The 18,854-nt window shown below is 31.6% G+C and overlaps 1 protein-coding gene and 1 long non-coding RNA gene across 2 annotated transcripts; both read right to left on the reverse strand.

Annotated features, from left to right (window-relative positions):
- Positions 1-640: 640 nt before the first annotated feature.
- NIP7;1 (NOD26-like intrinsic protein 7;1) lies at positions 641-2,742 on the reverse strand. The gene is made up of 6 exons (XM_047308956.2): positions 2,418-2,742; positions 2,062-2,286; positions 1,754-1,948; positions 1,620-1,681; positions 1,011-1,228; positions 641-890 (listed from the first exon to the last, which is right to left on the reverse strand). Exons 1-6 carry the CDS (start codon positions 2,601-2,603, stop codon positions 784-786), a joined length of 993 nt encoding a protein of 330 aa, XP_047164912.1. The 5' UTR covers positions 2,604-2,742; the 3' UTR covers positions 641-783.
- A 6,395-nt stretch (positions 2,743-9,137) lies between these two features.
- Positions 9,138-12,242, reverse strand: LOC124834289 (uncharacterized). The gene is made up of 3 exons (XR_007028473.2): positions 11,936-12,242; positions 10,615-10,765; positions 9,138-10,165 (listed from the first exon to the last, which is right to left on the reverse strand). It is a non-coding gene; the product is annotated as an uncharacterized LOC124834289 (long non-coding RNA).
- Positions 12,243-18,854: the final 6,612 nt, after the last annotated feature.

Here is an 18,854-nt window from a genome sequence, read left to right on the forward strand (position 1 = left end):
ATAAACCACCAATTCACATCATAAAAATGGTCTCCAAAATGTTTACCAACATCCACACAGTTGTTACCAAAGAAAGAAAATGAGATGAGAGGAAGAAAATCAATCGTGAGGAAGAAGAAAGCTAAGAGCTCTAATTTAAATAGTTTTACACCAAACCTTAAATAGTTCGACATAAACAAGTTTTATTTATTTACAAATATGAGACTGCATTTTTTTGTTGTGTTCTTATGAATATGATGTAAATTGTGTGAAGTGAAAGACTATTTTTGTACTAATAATTGCAATATTGCAAAATCATATAAACTTAATTTGTTTGATTTCAAGTACAACATTTAATATCACTTACACAAGTTGTTGGATGCATAATTTATTTGAGAAGTCTACTATATCACATGACTTATAGAAGTTTTTTAAGCATTTCGAATATAAATTACAAATAGATGGTGAGAAAATATTTATGGAAATCAAAGCATTTATCGCCTCTCCACCCGTACATGATTTAGGATTCAAATATTTGTAGTACTAGTTATGAATTAAATTATATAAAAAAATATTTATATTATGTCTAGTCAAGGTCCCTTAAAGAAAAAAATGTAAACGAGTTATTTCTGGGAGAAAACTTCTCGCCACCACAGTATCTTGGTTGATATTAAATTTTAGCTAAATGAACAATGAAAAAAAAAAAACTAGTCACAAAATATACTATATTACATTTCAACCGAATTTGAACCATGTGCTTATAAAAAACAATTCTCATTATAGATGAAATATTTTGTAACCACACTATTCTTTCGATATGCACCATCTGATATTTTTCTTCCCATGACATTTTCTTTGACAGAACAAACTCCAAATTTTCTCTACCAGCAAAATCATGGCCCCACTTCTCCCTAGAAAAAAAAAATATATGAATTGAACTGCTAAAGCTATTTGATATGCAATGATTACTACTGATTCTGCAGTTTCTTTAGTTTGGTCTAAAACAGTGATTCATGTTGGTGCACACTAACTTGAGCAAAAGGGTATGGGACGACCAGCGACACTGATGTTTGGGGAGAACAACGTAGTAGAATGTTGGTCTCGAATGCGTAGGAAGCGAAACATTGCAGCTCCTGCCACAGCTCCACCACTCGGGGCTACCATGTATATCCATATGTTCTTAAACTTCCATGACAGAATTGCCGGACCTAACGATCTTGCAGGATTCATTGATCCACCTGAGACTGGTCTGCAACAAATCACCAACACTTTCACATTACAAAATAACACTATGTTACAATTTTCTATCATTTCTAACCAAAAACCAGAAAAGAAAATGGTAATTATCTCTCTAAAATAAGTTTAACAACCAGCAACAACGAAAACCTTATCAACTACAAGCATCACATCATTTTATACACTATGATAAGTTAACAACTTTTTTTATTTTATAATGAATTATGTTTCACTATTTTATTGTTCTGTATATTTGAAACTTATCAATCACAAACTACAGGGAAACTCTTATCAAAAAAATATTTTCCTAATTTTATGTGATGTCCTTGCTGTGCTGATGTAACTACCATCTTAATTTTTCTAAAAATAAGTTAAAAGAAAAGAAAAGGTAGGTCCGTAGGTACCCTGTGATTAGCACACCAAGGCCAATTCCTACACCAGCAACAAAGCCAGATAAATGGCCCACCTGCAGAGTGTTAAAAGTTTTAATTAGGTAGTTGCATGTTTAAGAAACTTAGGTGTGAATAGGTAACCTTACTGATTGAGATTCAGATGTCAAAGCTGCAACGAGGAACATGATGATGAAAGTTGCAATAAGCTCCACCCAGAAGGCAGAGGTGCACCCTTGGAGTGGCATGGTCATGATAGCATCTGATTTTATGCCGTATACAAGGCTACCTATGTATGTTGCCGACATAGAACCTACTGTCTGTGCTATTATGTAAACTGGAACCTGTTCAGCAAAATAATGGTACGTAGTCACAAACTAATCAATTATACCACCAGAAAATTTTTAACAAGGTCTATGCCATGCTATGCTAGCTCTTGTTCTATTATTATTAGCACCTTCAACCATGGAAATTGACCCATTGTAGCAAAGGCTATTGTGACAGCTGGGTTAACGTGCGCACAAGATATTGGCCCTATAGAGAAAATTACCACCACCACTGTTAACCCTGCTGTAGCTGCATACTCCGCAAGGCCCACTGCACCCTTTTGGATTTCTGTGCTTCCACTGATTCCACATACACAGAACATCAAAATAAAAGTACCCACCAACTCTGCCATTACCTACATACCAAAAACTTGTACTTCTCATTTTACAAAACTTCATACTTTCTTTACAAAACTTGTAAGTATTAAGGAAGAAATTTACTTAAACAATGCTTGAATTTAATGATATGGGTTCTTAATACTCTTACCATGCGAGCATAATTCAGGTCAATTTTGATGGAAAAGAAGTGGAGAACAGATTTGTTGGCCAAAAGATATATATGTTTTGATGTTGCAGCTCCATATCCAATCTCCTTGTCTTCCACACAGAAGCCACTGCTTGATGCATAATTTGAAGAATCAGGTGATGGTTGGTTTTCAAATATGTCTGTCATGATCAAACCTCTTTAGAACACAGCTTTGATGAGACCTCATATATATGAAGAGTAAGTGCAAAGAACATGTTGGCAAGAAAAAGTTGAGTTCTAGCATTCCATGGAACTGTCATGATGCAGTAAGATGGGGTAAGTTTAACTATGGTTGGAACCTTTTGTTGCTCACACATATTTAGCTTCCTAAAAGGTTTTCTGAGAAGGACATCTACACACGATTCATGTGTTGCTTGCATTGACGTAGGAAGAGCAATTTGTGCTTATTAACTGCTCCCATGTAGAATGAAAACTGCTACTTTTTGCCTATTCTTTAGTATGTAGAATCCAAACTAAAAGCTAGCACTCAACCACTTCCACACTAATATTACCAAGTTTGTTTCTTATTATTCTACCTGAGTTTCTTCAATCCCTTTTTCTTGAATTCGAGTTCTTCATGTAAAACATGATATGATCATCTTTGAAAAAGAATTTTTTTCATCCAACAAAGAACTGTCATGTTTGGCTGTCGAACTCAGTTATTAAATATGTCTTTTTCTTTGTAAAAAGACCATACCATATTAAAAATATTTACATGTTCCTGTTTGAAGTAAGTCAAAACAAAGTTGTAGCCATAAGAAATTGCTAAACTAGGCAGAGTATATGCCCTGTTTTATGTATTAGAATTTTCTATATGATAAATAAAAATTAATAAACTCAAGGTCAATCGTTGAAAGGAATAATTTCTAGTTAAATTTTACGTATGTTTGGTTGATTCATTTTAGTTGAGATAAAGTCCTTAAGATACTAGTAAATCCTTATTGAAAAAAAGGACTTTGTAAATAATAAGTAATAAAATAATAAAAGTTTAGATGTTAATATGAATTACCAAGCACTAGTATCATTATAACGATTATATAAATTGATATTATTTTCTATTAATATTATTATATATTTTAAAATTTTATATTAGCATGAAAACTTGTGAAATGTAATGAATGTTGTATGAAAGGCATTTAATGCTTCTATATGTTAAAGCTCAACAACTATAATGAGAAGAAAATAATCAAATGAGTTAAAAGTTACTCAATAGACACCAAAAGGTTTAAGGTGATCATCTATTATGAAGCCTATGCAAAAACTCTTTTTAGAAAAAAAAAATTGAGAGAGAAGAGCTATAATTTGCAAGTTCCAAAACTTTGCTAAAATTTTCTTATGTCTTAAAAACCTTAAAAAAATATTGTTTGTGTTCATATAAGCAAATTAGTCAAAGAATCAAATCCTTGTATGTAAAAAATTTTTACAATCTTTAGCAAAAATTAAGATAATGATATGTTGGTTATTCAAATTGTGTGTTTGTAAAAGTTAGGAATAACTTGTTAAAAGAATATTTAATTGAATCATAAATGACTTAGAAAAAAAAAATACTTGAACATCATTAAATAAAAGTGATTGAGAATAGAATAAAATATTCGTGTTTAGTCAAAATTGATTAGAAAAAAAATACTTATTTGAATTTAGAATAACTTGAAAAAATAATATTTTTGTACACTTTGCAACATGAGTTTTCTTAATAAAACTTAATTGTGAAAATAATATATGTGATTAAATAAACAAATATAAAAAATATTAAGTATTTTTTCTTTCCAGTAAACTTTTATATTATATATTATAACTGCTTAAGTAACTAAAGAATTAGAAGAAAAAACATAAACCAAAAAATTACAAAAATTTTAAAACACAAATTGACTCTTAGATATTTGTATTACTAATTTCGGGTTAAATATGTTTTTAGTCCCTAAACTATTAAGCGAATTTGTTTTTAGTCTCTCTTTCAAACTAAGCTACATTTTGATCATTCTCCTTAAAAAGACCATAATTTTTGTCCTCCAAACCCAACGACGTTAGAAAAAGGCCGAGGTGGCTAACGGTGGAGTTGCACGATTTGTCTTTTCTGACATTGAGTCAGTCTTTCTCAGCTTTTCTCCCTCCCTCTCCCTCGTCTCCTTCCTTCCATCTTCCACTCCCTCCATCATCTTCACCAAATCCTCCATCATCTTCTCCAAATCCTCCAAACAAAGAAATCCATCATCACCACCGCAATCATCATCTCTGCCTCTCTCAACCCAACCTCCCCACCCATCATCCCTATTCTCTTCCTCAACTCAAAATGAAAGGAGTGAAAACGCTTTTGTTTCAAGACGGGGTGTGTGGGCATAGACATCTTTACTAACGGGGTTAGCGATGTGGTGATGGTCGGAGTAGCTGCGGTCTTACACGTGGGCCATTTTTCGGAAGAAGGGGTGCTTGATGAACTTGTCAGCCTCCTCCGCCACGTGGTCGAGATCCACCACTTCGGGGAGAGTCTCTCTTCATAATTTTATGTTCAGCACTTGCACAACTCTTAAGATATTATTATCCAGAATTCAGCATGCAACATGCTATCTATCTCTCTGATACTTTCTTTTCAAGGGTGAGGGTTCGAGGAGATGTCCTGGAACAGTCATATTCAAATAAATGTAATTAACTTCAAACAATATAACACATGACATGGATAGAGAAATACACCTTGCCTACAAAAGCAGATGAACCTCCAAGCCTAGCGATGCCAACAACCACATTGACAAGAGCACAACCAGTAGCTTTCTGGAAAGCAGGTGCTTAAGCTAGTGACACTCCACCCACTGTTAGCACAAAATCTATTAACATTTCACCAAAGCAAACAACAGGTCCACCGTTTCCCTTACAGTTATAATTTGTGAGATCGTTTGATTAAAATCACAATAGAGTTGAAAGTCTATTTTACAATTATAGAAAAAAGTAAATGTCTTGGTATTAGAAATATAAGAAAAACACGTCTATTTTTTAACTAGAAAAAAGATGTGTCATAAAACAACCCATGAAAAGAACCCATGAAAAGTAACTACAAATTCTATTAGTAGATTTAATCAAACATTTTATGACTACACATTTACTTTTATATTGAAATAATGTTTTCTTAAATATAACTTATACATTTCTTTTACAAGACAGTGTATAAACCCGCCCCAATATAACTTTTTGATATTTTTAACATATAATAATTAAACCATTAAAAAATTTATGAAAAAATATTTTTGTACTTTAAGACTTTAATTGTTTTATTTTAGTATATTTTTATTTAAGTTTTAGCTAATATGATGTTTTTAAATAAAAAGAGAGAGAGACAACTTTTAGTCAATATTTATATAAAAAATATAAAATAGGTCTTATTAAACAAAAGAAAACGAATTAAACGTTTTAGTTTCTCATTCAGACTCTTATTGAAACAAGCATCTTCTTAAGCTCTATTATTATGTCCTTCTATTTGCCTTTTGTATTAGTCAAATCTTATTTATCATCTCACTTTTTTCTTTAAAGTATTTTCACCATTGTAATGAAATATTATAGTTTTAAAAAATAAGAATAATGTTGTTTTAAACTCCTTTTTATTCATACATGAAATGTGATTGGTGCTTCATACGTTAAACCAGATAAGTACCAATACAACCACTCCCATCATCATACAAGTCTTCCCCAATGCCCTCCTCCTTTTGTATTTTAATAAAAGAAGCCATAATAAGTTTTTACTTCAACCAATGCATTAGCATTACCGTCCCTTTTAACATAGTACAGAAACTGAAGTCAGCAGCAGATTTAAATAATTTGAGGGTTTAATCATATATAATATGTAGACATGTAATAAATATCATGAAGTTATATGACCAATAGTTCCTCTGTTGTCAGACTAAGTTTAACAAACCAAAATGCTAAGGATGTAGTTAACATAAGCTGCTTTAAGAAAACTTGGTATATACCAGCGACTTTAAGACGTTCCTCTGTTGTCAGACTAAGTTTAACAAACCAAAATGCTAAGGATGTTGTTAACATCAGCTGCTTTAAGAAAACTTGGTATATACCAGCGACTTTAAGACGTCTATTAGATGAGCCGAGTTAGCTTAGTACATGGTAAATTTTGTAAGAATAATAGTAGTAGTGATTTGATTAATATATATATATATATATATATATATATATATAATTACTTGAATTTATTGTTAATAGGTACATAATATAAATATATGTAAAAGATTATTCATTGGATTATAACTTTGAAACAAACTAGTTGAGTATACAGCTCTTCAAAATTTCAATGAATTATGCTCCTCAACAGGCCCGGTCTAAATCAAAGACAGATCCCAGAGACACACAGAGGCCAAAAAAATGTAAATATAAATAACCACCCAAACAATCAGATCTTCACATCAACCACCGAATAACAACTACGCAACGGCCTGATGTGTTATTATATAAGGCTTTATAATAAAGAATCCATACGCTAGATTTTATTTCTCTTCATGCAATAACGTAAATCACACCTTGTGCATTAACAAGAAAATATAGTAACACATGCACATCAACACTAAAGCAAAAGAAAAAAGATCTCGAATATGATTCTATAAACGAATTCAATAAAAAAAGGGATTTCACCACATTGCTAACCCCATTAGCAAAGATGCCTGTGCCCACACACCCCGTCTTGAAACAAAAGCGACTTCACTCCTTTCGTTTTGAGTTCAGGAACAGAATAGGAATGTTGGGTGGGGAGGTTAGGTTGAGAGAGGTAGAGATGGTGATTGCGGTGGTGGTGATGGATTTCTTTGTTTGGAGGATTTGGAGAAGATGATGGAGGATTTGGTGAAGATGATGGAGGGAGTGGAAGATCGAAGGAAGGAGACGAGGGAGAGGGAGGGAGAAAAGCTGAGAAAGACTGACTCAATGTTAGAAAAAAAAATCGTGCAACTCCACCGTTAGCCACCTCGGCCTTTTTTTAACATCGTTGGGTTTGGAGGACAAAAGTTATGGTTTCTTTAAGAAGAAGGATCAAAATATAGCTTAGTTTGAAATATGGACTAAAAACAAATTCGCTTAATAGTTTAGGCACTAAAAACATATTTAACCCTATTAATTTCTTACAAACATGTTCGCAATAAATAAAAGCAAAGGAAAAAAATAAAACAAGTACTTGGACACCCTTAACAAAAATACAACTACCTTATAATCCATTATACTAATATAATAATATATATTAGAATTTGAAATTAAACAATAAAAATAAATATGATTAAATTATTATTCTGAGTTATAAAATGGATATTTTTTTTATGTGATGACTGTTAAAACATCATCACCCAAAATGATACTTTGATAACATTTTTTTAACAACATTTTAACACCATTTATGTGTCATTCTTTGATTTTGGTCCATGTTGGTGTTTATGATTATTATTATTGATTGTAGAGTAATTTTGAACCAATCACAAAATGACACGTAAATGATGTTAAAATGTTGTCAAAATATTTAGGAATTAAAAACGAAAGTAACATACTTGTTAGAAAAAAAATATTATTATACTTTTTTTCTCTCCCTCTTGTAAAAGTCCCATTCTTCTAATTAGGGTTTAGGGAATATACTGAGAGAACGTATGATGGACACGAAGCATTTAAATCTTGAATCAATTACAAGAGATGAAGCTTTGAAAATGGAGGGAAAGAAAGAGAAAAAAAAAGAGGGGAACGAAAATGGGGATAAAGGATATATTAATATTTAAGTCTTTATTTCTAATTAGTTTAATTTAAATATTTTTCCATATAAATATTTCACCTTTTACTTTTAGTTTGTGTTTCTATTTTCTTTAAATACGTAATTATTTATTTGAATGTTTGTAATTATTGTCTTTAATTTCTAAAAACATTTCATTCGTGTTTTTTATTCCTAATAATATCAACGTGATAACGGCAACTATGTCAACATTTTCGTAATAGAGAATGGTGATAAGATTAAAATAATTCATTTATTCTATAAAAAAATAAAATAATATTCAATTCTTGTTAAATTAACTAAAATCTTCTATACTTTTAGATTGTTTGACTGAAATCATGTATATATAGTTGAACAAGTAACAGATCATTTATGATTTTCTCACGTGTTTACTTGTATCTATAGAGTTAACTAAACTTGTAGAATTAACTTTATATCACAGTTCATATTTAAGATATATAAAAATCAGTATATTGTAAAAGCACATTAAAAAAACAACACAAAAAATCTAGTTGAAAATTTGAATTCAAATAACACATTCTTGACTGGATATTGACCAAATGACACATTATGAAGTATATTCGGCTCTTAAATTCACATTCAGTCTTCTGAGGGAATGTGTTATATGCTGTTAAAAACTTAAAAACAAGTTTTAGATTCAAAGTTGTTATTTGCATTTGAAGTTTCATTTATAAAAAATTAATAAGTAATGGTATTATGACATATTTTAACATTTATTTGGTATAGAATATAAAGATAAAATAGTCATAAAAGTATATTTTTATATTTTTTCTATTTTTTCAAAGAAAGAAGAAAATAAAAAATAAGAAAAAATGATGTTAAATGAAGGTAAAAAATGTAAATATACAAAAAAAAAAAAATCATTTTTCAAAATAAATTGGTATGTAGAACCGAAACTGTGCATTATCACACGCAAAAACACAAAAAAAGCATACTATCCATTAATGTTCCTTCCTACATCAAAGTGCACACAGTCCCTAGTTGACTAATTGCTAACCTTTTCTAGTTGACTAATTGTTGTGCTCATGTCTCCCTTAACAACATGCCCATTGTCTCTCCTGTTTTTATTTTTTACCAAAATGTCCTCTGAATATTAGTGGCAACTGAAAAAATATTTCTCAAACTAATTGAACAATAGACACTTTGACATATATATAGATAAGTTAACAGATGAAAAGTGAAAATAAAATAATAAGGTCGTTGCAATAATAATAAAAAAAAACTTGAATTATTTGGCGGTTAATTTGTTTTTAAGGTCTTGCTGAAAATTGTCATTAAATAAAAATTTGCTGAAGATCTAACATTTTCTTTTTCAGAAAAACTCCTCTGCAAAGGATCTGGTGCAATATTACAGGTTTTGTAAGAAGAGGAGTACTAACATTATCTTTAAACGTATGTCTTTTAACAAGTGCTTCATTATTGTTTAAAAATTTATCAAAAACTAAAAAAATAGCAAACTAAATTTGGAAAAAAAAAATCTCCATAAACTTTATCTATAAGAGAGTGGTTTAGAGAATTTGTTAAAAGTGTGAATTAGATTATGTAACAATGTGTTGCAGGTGTAGCATGAAAGGGAAGTTTTCATTTTTGTGTTAGCTGCTCTAGTGAGTGATGATAATAGAATGGAGGTTAATGTTTGGTTGTTGGGAAATATGCAGAAAAAAGGAGGTTTAGGTGTAGGTGGTGTAATTGGTGGTTCTGTGGCATGTGCATGCCAGCTTTGCAGGTGCCAAAGAAGCATGTAGTTTGTTATCTGTGCCTTCTGAAGTCTCTTTTAGGTGGAAGTTGCTTGGTGGCTTAGGTAAGTGATCTGGAATCTGATTCTATGGAGCCTCTGCCTGTAATTAATCAATCATGGAATGAACCAACACTGGAGTCTGCTTTGGGAATTGGGATGACCCTACGAACTCCTTTTTAAGGCTGTCTCTAACTGTTCTTTTTATTTCATCTGTACCAAAATAAAAATGATGACTCAGATGAAACCAACAAGCATTTCATTACACCAAGCGTGTGGGGTCAACAAATATGTTCTCATCATGCTAATATATTGCACAGTATTTTAAGAACTGTTCTGCTCACAATGTGGCTCTAAGTATCAGCTCACAATGTTCTCACAATGTCAATTTTCAATGCACCACAAAATTTTAATTCTGTCATAATCACTAATGCTTCATTTTATATACTTTTGCAAACATAATATTTAGTCATGTTTTGAACCATATTACGCATAGCAAATTTTGAGATATAGTGCAATGTTTCAAGCATCTTTATTTAATCTGCTCTTTGTATGAAGGGTGCTGCATTTTTTTGAGTCATATTCATGGTTTACACAGAGTTTGTTCTTACCTAGTTTTCAACCAGCTTTACAAAATTATAAAGTCATAAGGGTACATTTACCTGCCTGGGGGTTTTCTTTCCATCCCAGGTGAAACATGCCAGAATTATTTTACTGTTCTTTTCGCCTTTTGTGCAATTGAACGGACAAGTGATACTCCCCGATCCATACTCTACCATCTGCATGTTCCTGTCACCTGTAACTGCAGTTTCCCTGCAAAGGATGATGTCAAGACTCCAAAATGCCCCTAGATTGAATCATTCACCCTGATTTACTACACCAACACTACTACCTATATACTACTGTTGCCTATTCTGTCACAGCCATGTCATTTTGCTACATTTTTATGGGTTGTAAACTATAAACACCTGACTACTTAACACATTGATCATTAGTTACAGTATTGTTTCAGTTTAATCGCTATGATTTTTTCAGTTTAACCAATAATCTCGTGCCCTCCTAAATACACAACTACGTAAAAATACTCAAGAGATAAAACTTTATCCTTCACATTTATCCTACTCAACTCGAACAAAATTGTTTCTAGTGGAAGATATTTACAATCTTTACCCTAAAAAACCTTCCTTTAGTGTATGTTGCAGCTAGCTATATATTTTCGGTTTCACTGTGTATGTCATGTCTTAGCTTGGACCGCATTATTGTAATACTATTTTTTTCAACTATTATTTTACCATTTCTCTGTACTCATACTAGATAGTGCAACTGTAAGAGAAGACTCTCAAATCAGATTCAGACGCAAATGATTGGATGAGTAACAGTGTTCCATCCGATCATTCGGCTAAAAATATATTTAATATATCAGTATTACCTAAAGAATGAACTATATTGAAACTTGGTGAGATTAAGCTTTATGCTGGAAACAACTCATGATTGTGATGCCAACAAAGCCTGCCCTTTGATGTTTGTGTCTTATGGGGTGTGCTTTTCCATGTGATTATTGTGAAATAACATCAAAAAGTTATGAGGAATCTTGTGATAGTCTTCTCATTACATCAGTTAAGGAGCTTTAAATAAATCAAATCCACATGCCTTTCTTCTATCTCATAATTCTTTTCTGATTCTGTAGTTTTAGTTTTCTCGAATCACGAGAGTAACTTAACCACCTGGTAAAGATAGTTTGTGCTGAACAAATAATATGATTCTGGAGAAGAATGAAGAGATTGTTCCCCAACAGAACACAAGCAAGAAAAAACTAATTATGCTGCTTAGGTCCCAAAGACAACAAACAAACAGACAAACTAGTGTTTATCAACAAACCAACAGATACTCATACAAAACAAGCTATAGAGGAAAGATAGGAACTTGAAATTATGAGTTATAACCACCAGAAAGCATACACAATAACAAGTTACTGCTACATACCCGTTTTATGCAATGATGTACAATTGCCTTAGAACATCAAGAACACGACATGAGAAGGAGAGTGATGAAAGGAAAAGAAGGTTGTCTATGTATAGGAGTGGAAGAAAATAGTGTCTGCTTTTGGTTGGTTGCTGAGGGGAATGAAGCCTGGTCCGAAATCACCCAGAAGAGTTACGTCTGAGACTACTTACATGAATGATCTCGAACCAGACGACATTCCCCTCAACTTTTTTATGTATTTATGGCAGACAGGGGAAGTGTGGGAGGTAGGGAAGAGAAAAAAGAGAATATGAGAGAGAGAGACAGATGACTAAAGTTTTTGATATGGCCATGCATTATTTTTTCATGGGGTCCTTATTATATACGTAAGTTTCAGAACAGATTCTTGTTTCTTCTTCTCTCATTTGGCCGTTGAGGAGATTCTTTCTTTGCTCACATGATTTGAAGTCCACTTTCTACACTACCCCTAACTTGCTTTTCACACGTAGGATTTTTTCGTTTAATAACAGGAATGGTTTCCATCAAGAATCCTTCATTCATATAAAATATGGTTTTTTTGTTTGACAAGTTAACATTTTTCGTCTGCAACTTGTTTGATTAATCCATCTACTTTGGAATTTTCATTATCAAAGACACCCAGTTAAAACTGTGTCTGATGTTATTAGAAGGCTAAAAAAACTTGACCACAAACCGTAGTTAAAGCAAACACAGCCTTTTCACCTACTTAGCTAGCTACCCGAGTCTAACAAAAGTAGTACTGAAATTGGAGGCACATTATACCCTTATGGGTGTTACAATCAAAGTTTTGATATTCTTATAGTTTTGATTCTTTTGAAGGTTTTGACCTTGAGTTTATACTCCGCTCTCAAGTAAAGGATTTCCCTTTTGCTTGCCACTAGGGTAAAGAGAAGATAGTGATGGTCTTCGATGGGGATCCATCACACTGCAGCAATATGCCAAACTTGATTAACAAGTTTAACAGGAAAAAGTCGTTTAAAGGTATAAGCATATATGTACAAAGACATTAGAGAGAGAGAGAGTAGATTTTGTACCGAAGAAAAGAGGAACATAAAAGTCGCAAAGATTTGTATTAATGTTGCCTTTTGTTCAACTACTTTGTGACATTGCATACCCTCTGTTGTGCCTTCTTATAATGTAATAGTGTACCAATATGTGGCAATAGGTATGGGTATTCATAAATAGTGTGTTTATATAATATTATATGTTACTATTGTTAATGTTAATATGCATAAACAAACAAAAATCGAGTTCCTACATTCCAATAAAGTAGACATAAACATATTGTACTAGTTTTTCAAACACTGGCCTCAAATTTTTACTGCCAACAACAGTCACCTGAGATCGGTCCAAATCTGACATATTTTTACAGATTTTCATTCAGGCTATATTTTCTTCAAATGTTAAACACCAGTTCTCAACATTTCAAATGAAACTTGCATATTAAAAGTATTTTTACCTAGACTTTTAGGTAGACGCGCCGTGGACACATCACACATAAAAATGAGAAATTGTATCAGATAAGAGAGAATTTGGCTAAGTTGGAAAGATGTGTGATCCAGCTAAGAGAAGTTAGTACACCATATATTCCTGTGGACACGAGTCTTCCCAATGGATTTTTCCCCCATCAAGTTCATTATCAAAACAAAGGTCACTGAATATGCTAAAGACGTTTCTCTAATACGACCAAAACAATGTCTGGCCCAGAAATCTCCACACTGTGAAGGAAAACACATACATGAATAAAGTTTAAACAGGAGAAGCTCTTAAATTAAGACAAGACTTCAATTCAATATCTTATTTGTTTTTGTGATATTCTCTCAATAAATATATTTTCGTGTCTGCGGATCTCAGAAATCGAACTTGTGATCACATACTAAAAAAACAAGGCTATATAAGTATAGAGAATGTGCATTAGATGTGTATATTGTTAAAGATGTTGATGTAGTTAATTACTGGAGATATTAACACTTGAATTTTGTCCATGTTTTAAGTCAAAATGAGGTTTTGGGGGGCCAGCAAATGTCCGAAAATGCTGGCAGAATAAAGTTTCCTTGATATAACTTCCAAGAGCTAATAGATAAATGTAACACCAAACAAGCCCAACAGAAAAAGGTGGATGAAATCATTACTCATATGCAAATTTATAAAGAAAACATTTCCTAAATGACCAACGAGTCAAAATGCCTCTTCATTCCACATTTCCAAGTTTCTTCAACCAGAAAAAAGGTCTCTGATTTTAAAATTCTGCCAGAGGGGACAATAATTGAGACACTCCTCCAAGAGAAATTTAACTACAGGGATATATTTTTCCTCTTTGTTTTAGACTATCCTACTGTGTGGCGGCTTACGTTATTACATTGACCTTCTACCTATAGAAATGCGTATCATCGATCACTTCAACATGTTAAATCTTTTACTTTTTCCTTTCTTTTTTTTAGTTTTTGGTTGGATTTTCTAAAAGCTTTTCCCGTAAAAAGTAAACACGTCATTGTACAGTTGTTCTAAGCTTCGGTGATTATATTATGTGGTTATTAATGTTGTCGTGAATTTTCCCCATGGTCAACAATGTTTAGCGCCATCATTACACTTGCAGATTCAGTTTCTTCAATGCCACACTCAGATCAGAATTGTGTTCACTTCATATGCTTTTCTTTCTTGACAAAACTTGTATCCAATAGTCTATAATTAATGTTTTTTTACAAGCCATCATCCAAACACAACCAAGAGTTATAAGTGGGTTAACGAGTCTTTTACTACTCTCTACCAAAAACCTCAATACAAATCTTTTACTTTTATATGGTATTATACTTTCTTATTTCTATTCAACGTAGAATTTGGATTCACATTCGAAATCCTAATAATCTTGGTATATAAGTATATATGATAGGAAGACAATTTAATCATACATAAGTGATAACATTAAAATGATTATTTTTCTTGATCGCGTGTTAAGGTAGTATTAATTGTACATTTGATGAACACTTAGGTTTATAGGCTAATTAAAAATATAAATAGATTAATATATACATTGTTCATTTATATATTGATTATCTTATTTCTAACTTGAGTGCTAGAGAGTTTTTCACAAGAAATATTCCATAAGTCCAACATTAATGAATAAGAAATAACACATCTGGAAAGGAATAGGATATGATGGATGAGAAGATAGAGATATTTTGATATTATAAGATACGGAGAGAGTTATACGTAAATTAAGATAAATAGAATTAACATTTATTGATTATTCATACACTATTTGTATACTGGTATTGCATTTTTCATTTTAAACTCATTTGTTAAAATCCACTGTCTCATGTTATTCATATCATTAACAAACTTCCTTACATCTATTTTTAAATCAAAAATCACTTTTTGAAATGTTGCATCACACTCTTCCAACGTTGTAAAGTCTAAAGTTTGTTATTTCTTGATTCACAATTTCACATGTCTATATTTCTTTTGTTTTAAATCCTATGCCAAAGGCTACATTTTTTTTTATCTTAAGTCGAAAATTCATATTTCTCAACCTAGTATCACATGAGCGCATATTGTCATATTTCTATATTGAACCACCACTTTCACTTTTTGATACAGTATTAAAAGAGTTATTGATTTAAACCTCAAGAGATGATAGAATGAGGTGTTTGAAAACTCAAAACCCGTGAAAGAATTCACAATAATGGCAAAAACATGTAAGTTCCATGGAAATCAATTCGACAATTACAAAACAAAAAGGAAAACAAAAACGAGTTGCAAAAGGAAATAAAAAATGGATTGAAAGAAGAAAATTGAAACAACACATCACCTTTAAAATAATTTCCAAAGGATAATTTACTGAAATCATATGAAAACACTAGGGGGTGAACAGTGTTTTTAAAATCTTTTCGCAAAACATCATCTAATGGTTTATAAAAGATATACTTTGTATGAGAGGTTTAGATGATTTTTATAGAAAACGTAAATAGAAAACATTTCAAAGAACAAAGCAGTAAATCATAGATTTTATACTGGTTCACTCAATCTTACTCAGCCTGAGCTACGTCCAATTTCTCCTTTAAGAACTCTTAAGGGTTTCATTAATCTTTTAGAAAGATTACACGAGTTTTACCTCTCCAGGTTTACAACAAGTATTCTCACCACTCTTAGTTCACTTAGTCAACACGACTAATCCAAGTTTAACCCCTCATGATTTACAAGTATTTTAACCACTTTTGTTTTCAACCTTAGACAACACATCTAGACGGTTTTTATTTAGCTGAGTTAAACACCAAGTGTTTTAATTCTTTTCAAAATTTACAGCACAAACAGTGTTATGAGAAAATGTATAGATGATAACTCTAAAAAAAATGATATAAACAATACAAAGAATTTTGTGATTTGCTAAGATTTTTCTCTTCTAGAGAAATATTTAACTTCAGACGATATATGAGCACAGGAGGCTTAGCATACACGAGTTCATTATATTATTCTTCTTATATTCCCTTGAAGCTTTCGTCTATATATACCTTTTTTTGAAAGATGATCATTAGATAAAGAAGTTGACTTCAGGAAAGCATGTAGCTTTTACGTGGAAAGTCAGACTTTAGTCTACTTTGTTGAGATCAGAGCTTTATCATAGTCTTTAGCAAATCAAGCTTGTATGATGTGAGAGAGCAAAAGACTTCAAGGGAAACACTCCCATAATGTTCTTCATCTCTCACAACGTCTTTTTCTTGGGTGTGGTGATTATGATTATATCTTTCTACTTTAGTAATCTGCACAAATATCAAGAATAAGGTATACAAGCATCGAGGTACTTTATTGTACATGCATTTAATATTTTTAACATTGATAAGCTTTAGGCCGTAGTGCACGTACAAAATATTTTATCATTTGTCATATATCTTTAATAAATGCATCATTTGGTAAAGTATAAATATATTTGATTATCAAATTATGTAAAACATTATATGCTTTATCATAGACTATTTGAGAAAGTAGCGTTTAGCAGTCATATGTTAGACAGTGTAAATCATAAGACGCTTTGCTTGAGTTAACACTTTATTAAATTAAACTTTCTTTTAGCTTCAATGTCATAAAAAGATGAACTTTCTTGTTCATAAGACGCTAACTTGTTACTCATTCATCTACTAAATGATATAAAAGAGAGACACTTTCTTTTCTTAGACGTTATTTATAAAATAAGTTCATCAGACAATTTTTTTCTAGAAAATGTTGTTCATAAGCTTGATTTCATCTAAAACAGATGTTACAAAATATTTTTCTCTTAGACATTATTTCTTTGAAACAACTTTTCATACACAATGATATTTTGTCTGATGTTTTTGTTAAACTTGAAAACCTGAGTTGCTTAGACATTCTATTCTCTAGACGATCTTGTTTTAACAGTCTCTCCATTTTTTATGTTTAATGAATACACATGCTAAATAAATATCAGAGTATAAATATATTTTGTAAATGTATCAAAGTCACTAATGAATTTTTCAAAAATAGAAATTTTTTTTTTTACTATTTTCAAAGTGTTTGTATGTCAAGATTTATATCAGAGCACGATTTATAATAGAGCAGAGATATATCATAGCAAACGTGTAATTATCAATTATTTATCAAAGCAAAAAAAAATTAACATTAGATTTTCTTTTCAAGTATTAAAATATATTGTTTAACATTATCAGAGCAAATGTTATTTATAGTGTTCGAGCATTAGAAAAATATCATATTATCCAAGAACAATCATACATGACTTCCATAAGTCATAAATAATTTGTGCACAACATATGTATCAGAGAAAAACGTAACTCTTTTATGCAAAACATGTGTATCAGATTATGAACAAAAACTAACTTATGTTTATCAAAGCGTAGATAAACACTTATATGTATCAAAGCATAAATAACCATAAATGTTCATACTTAAATATTAGAAAAAAATATTCATTCAGAGCACAAATATCATATCTTAGTCATATATCAGAATAGATGATTGACACTAAACATGGATATTTTTGTATTAACAAATAAGCATTTTACAATATTTTTAATGTAGTAACATATTATTGCATTTCTCCCCCATGAATGTAATATTTATGTAGTTTAGCATTTTCTCTCCCTGATTTATAAACATCGAAAAGGGAGGGGAGAGAAGGCATCATGACACGAATGAAGAAAGATAAGATGGTGGAGGCAATGACTAAGGGAAAGAGAGATTAGAGAAAGGGAAGGCTCCGAAGAAAAAGGTTGGTTGAAAGTGTTGGGTGGGGGAAAGGAAAGGCCGAGAAAGAAAGGGTTAAGGGTACGTTGGGGAAAGAGAAGGCTTAGAAAGAAAGGTGGTGGAAAAAGTTTGATGTGGTTGTGGTGGTGGTGGGGTTTGGGTTGGGTTTGGTTAAGTGGGGAAATGTGTCATCTAGAGGTGATGTTATTTGCACTAAAGGAATTTCTTTGAACCATAATCCCTTGCTCCCTTTATATAATTTTCCATATGAGGTTGAGCAAGACCAGCGTTCAATAGTTCCTTCAAACACCATTTTCTTGATCATCAAGTTCCATTAGGCAAAAGAAACTTTAAGGCGGATCAAGTGGTCAAGAGAGAGTTCTATTGGCTTGTGTTTGATAAGGTTAGTACAGGTGGCCTTTCTTGCGATAAAAACATCATCTATAAAGATGTTGATTGGTTTGGCAGACATGGAAAAAGATAGTTACAAGGTTTTTCAGAGTGTTTGGGAATTTATTGTTTCTGAGAGACCATACAATGTGTGTCTTAGACCATACAATTGATTATAATATCTCTAGACGATGTGTCTTTTGATGTTTTTCACTCGATGCAATGTGTGAGCACTAGATGCACTGAGACAAGGTTTTCTCATATGAAGTGACATCCTATATTTGTACTTTTTCTTTCA

Source organism: Vigna umbellata, chromosome 8 (genome assembly GCF_029865625.1).
Source record: "Vigna umbellata cultivar VRB3 chromosome 8, Vumbellata_1.0, whole genome shotgun sequence".
In the NCBI taxonomy this organism is placed as follows: domain Eukaryota; kingdom Viridiplantae; phylum Streptophyta; class Magnoliopsida; order Fabales; family Fabaceae; genus Vigna; species Vigna umbellata.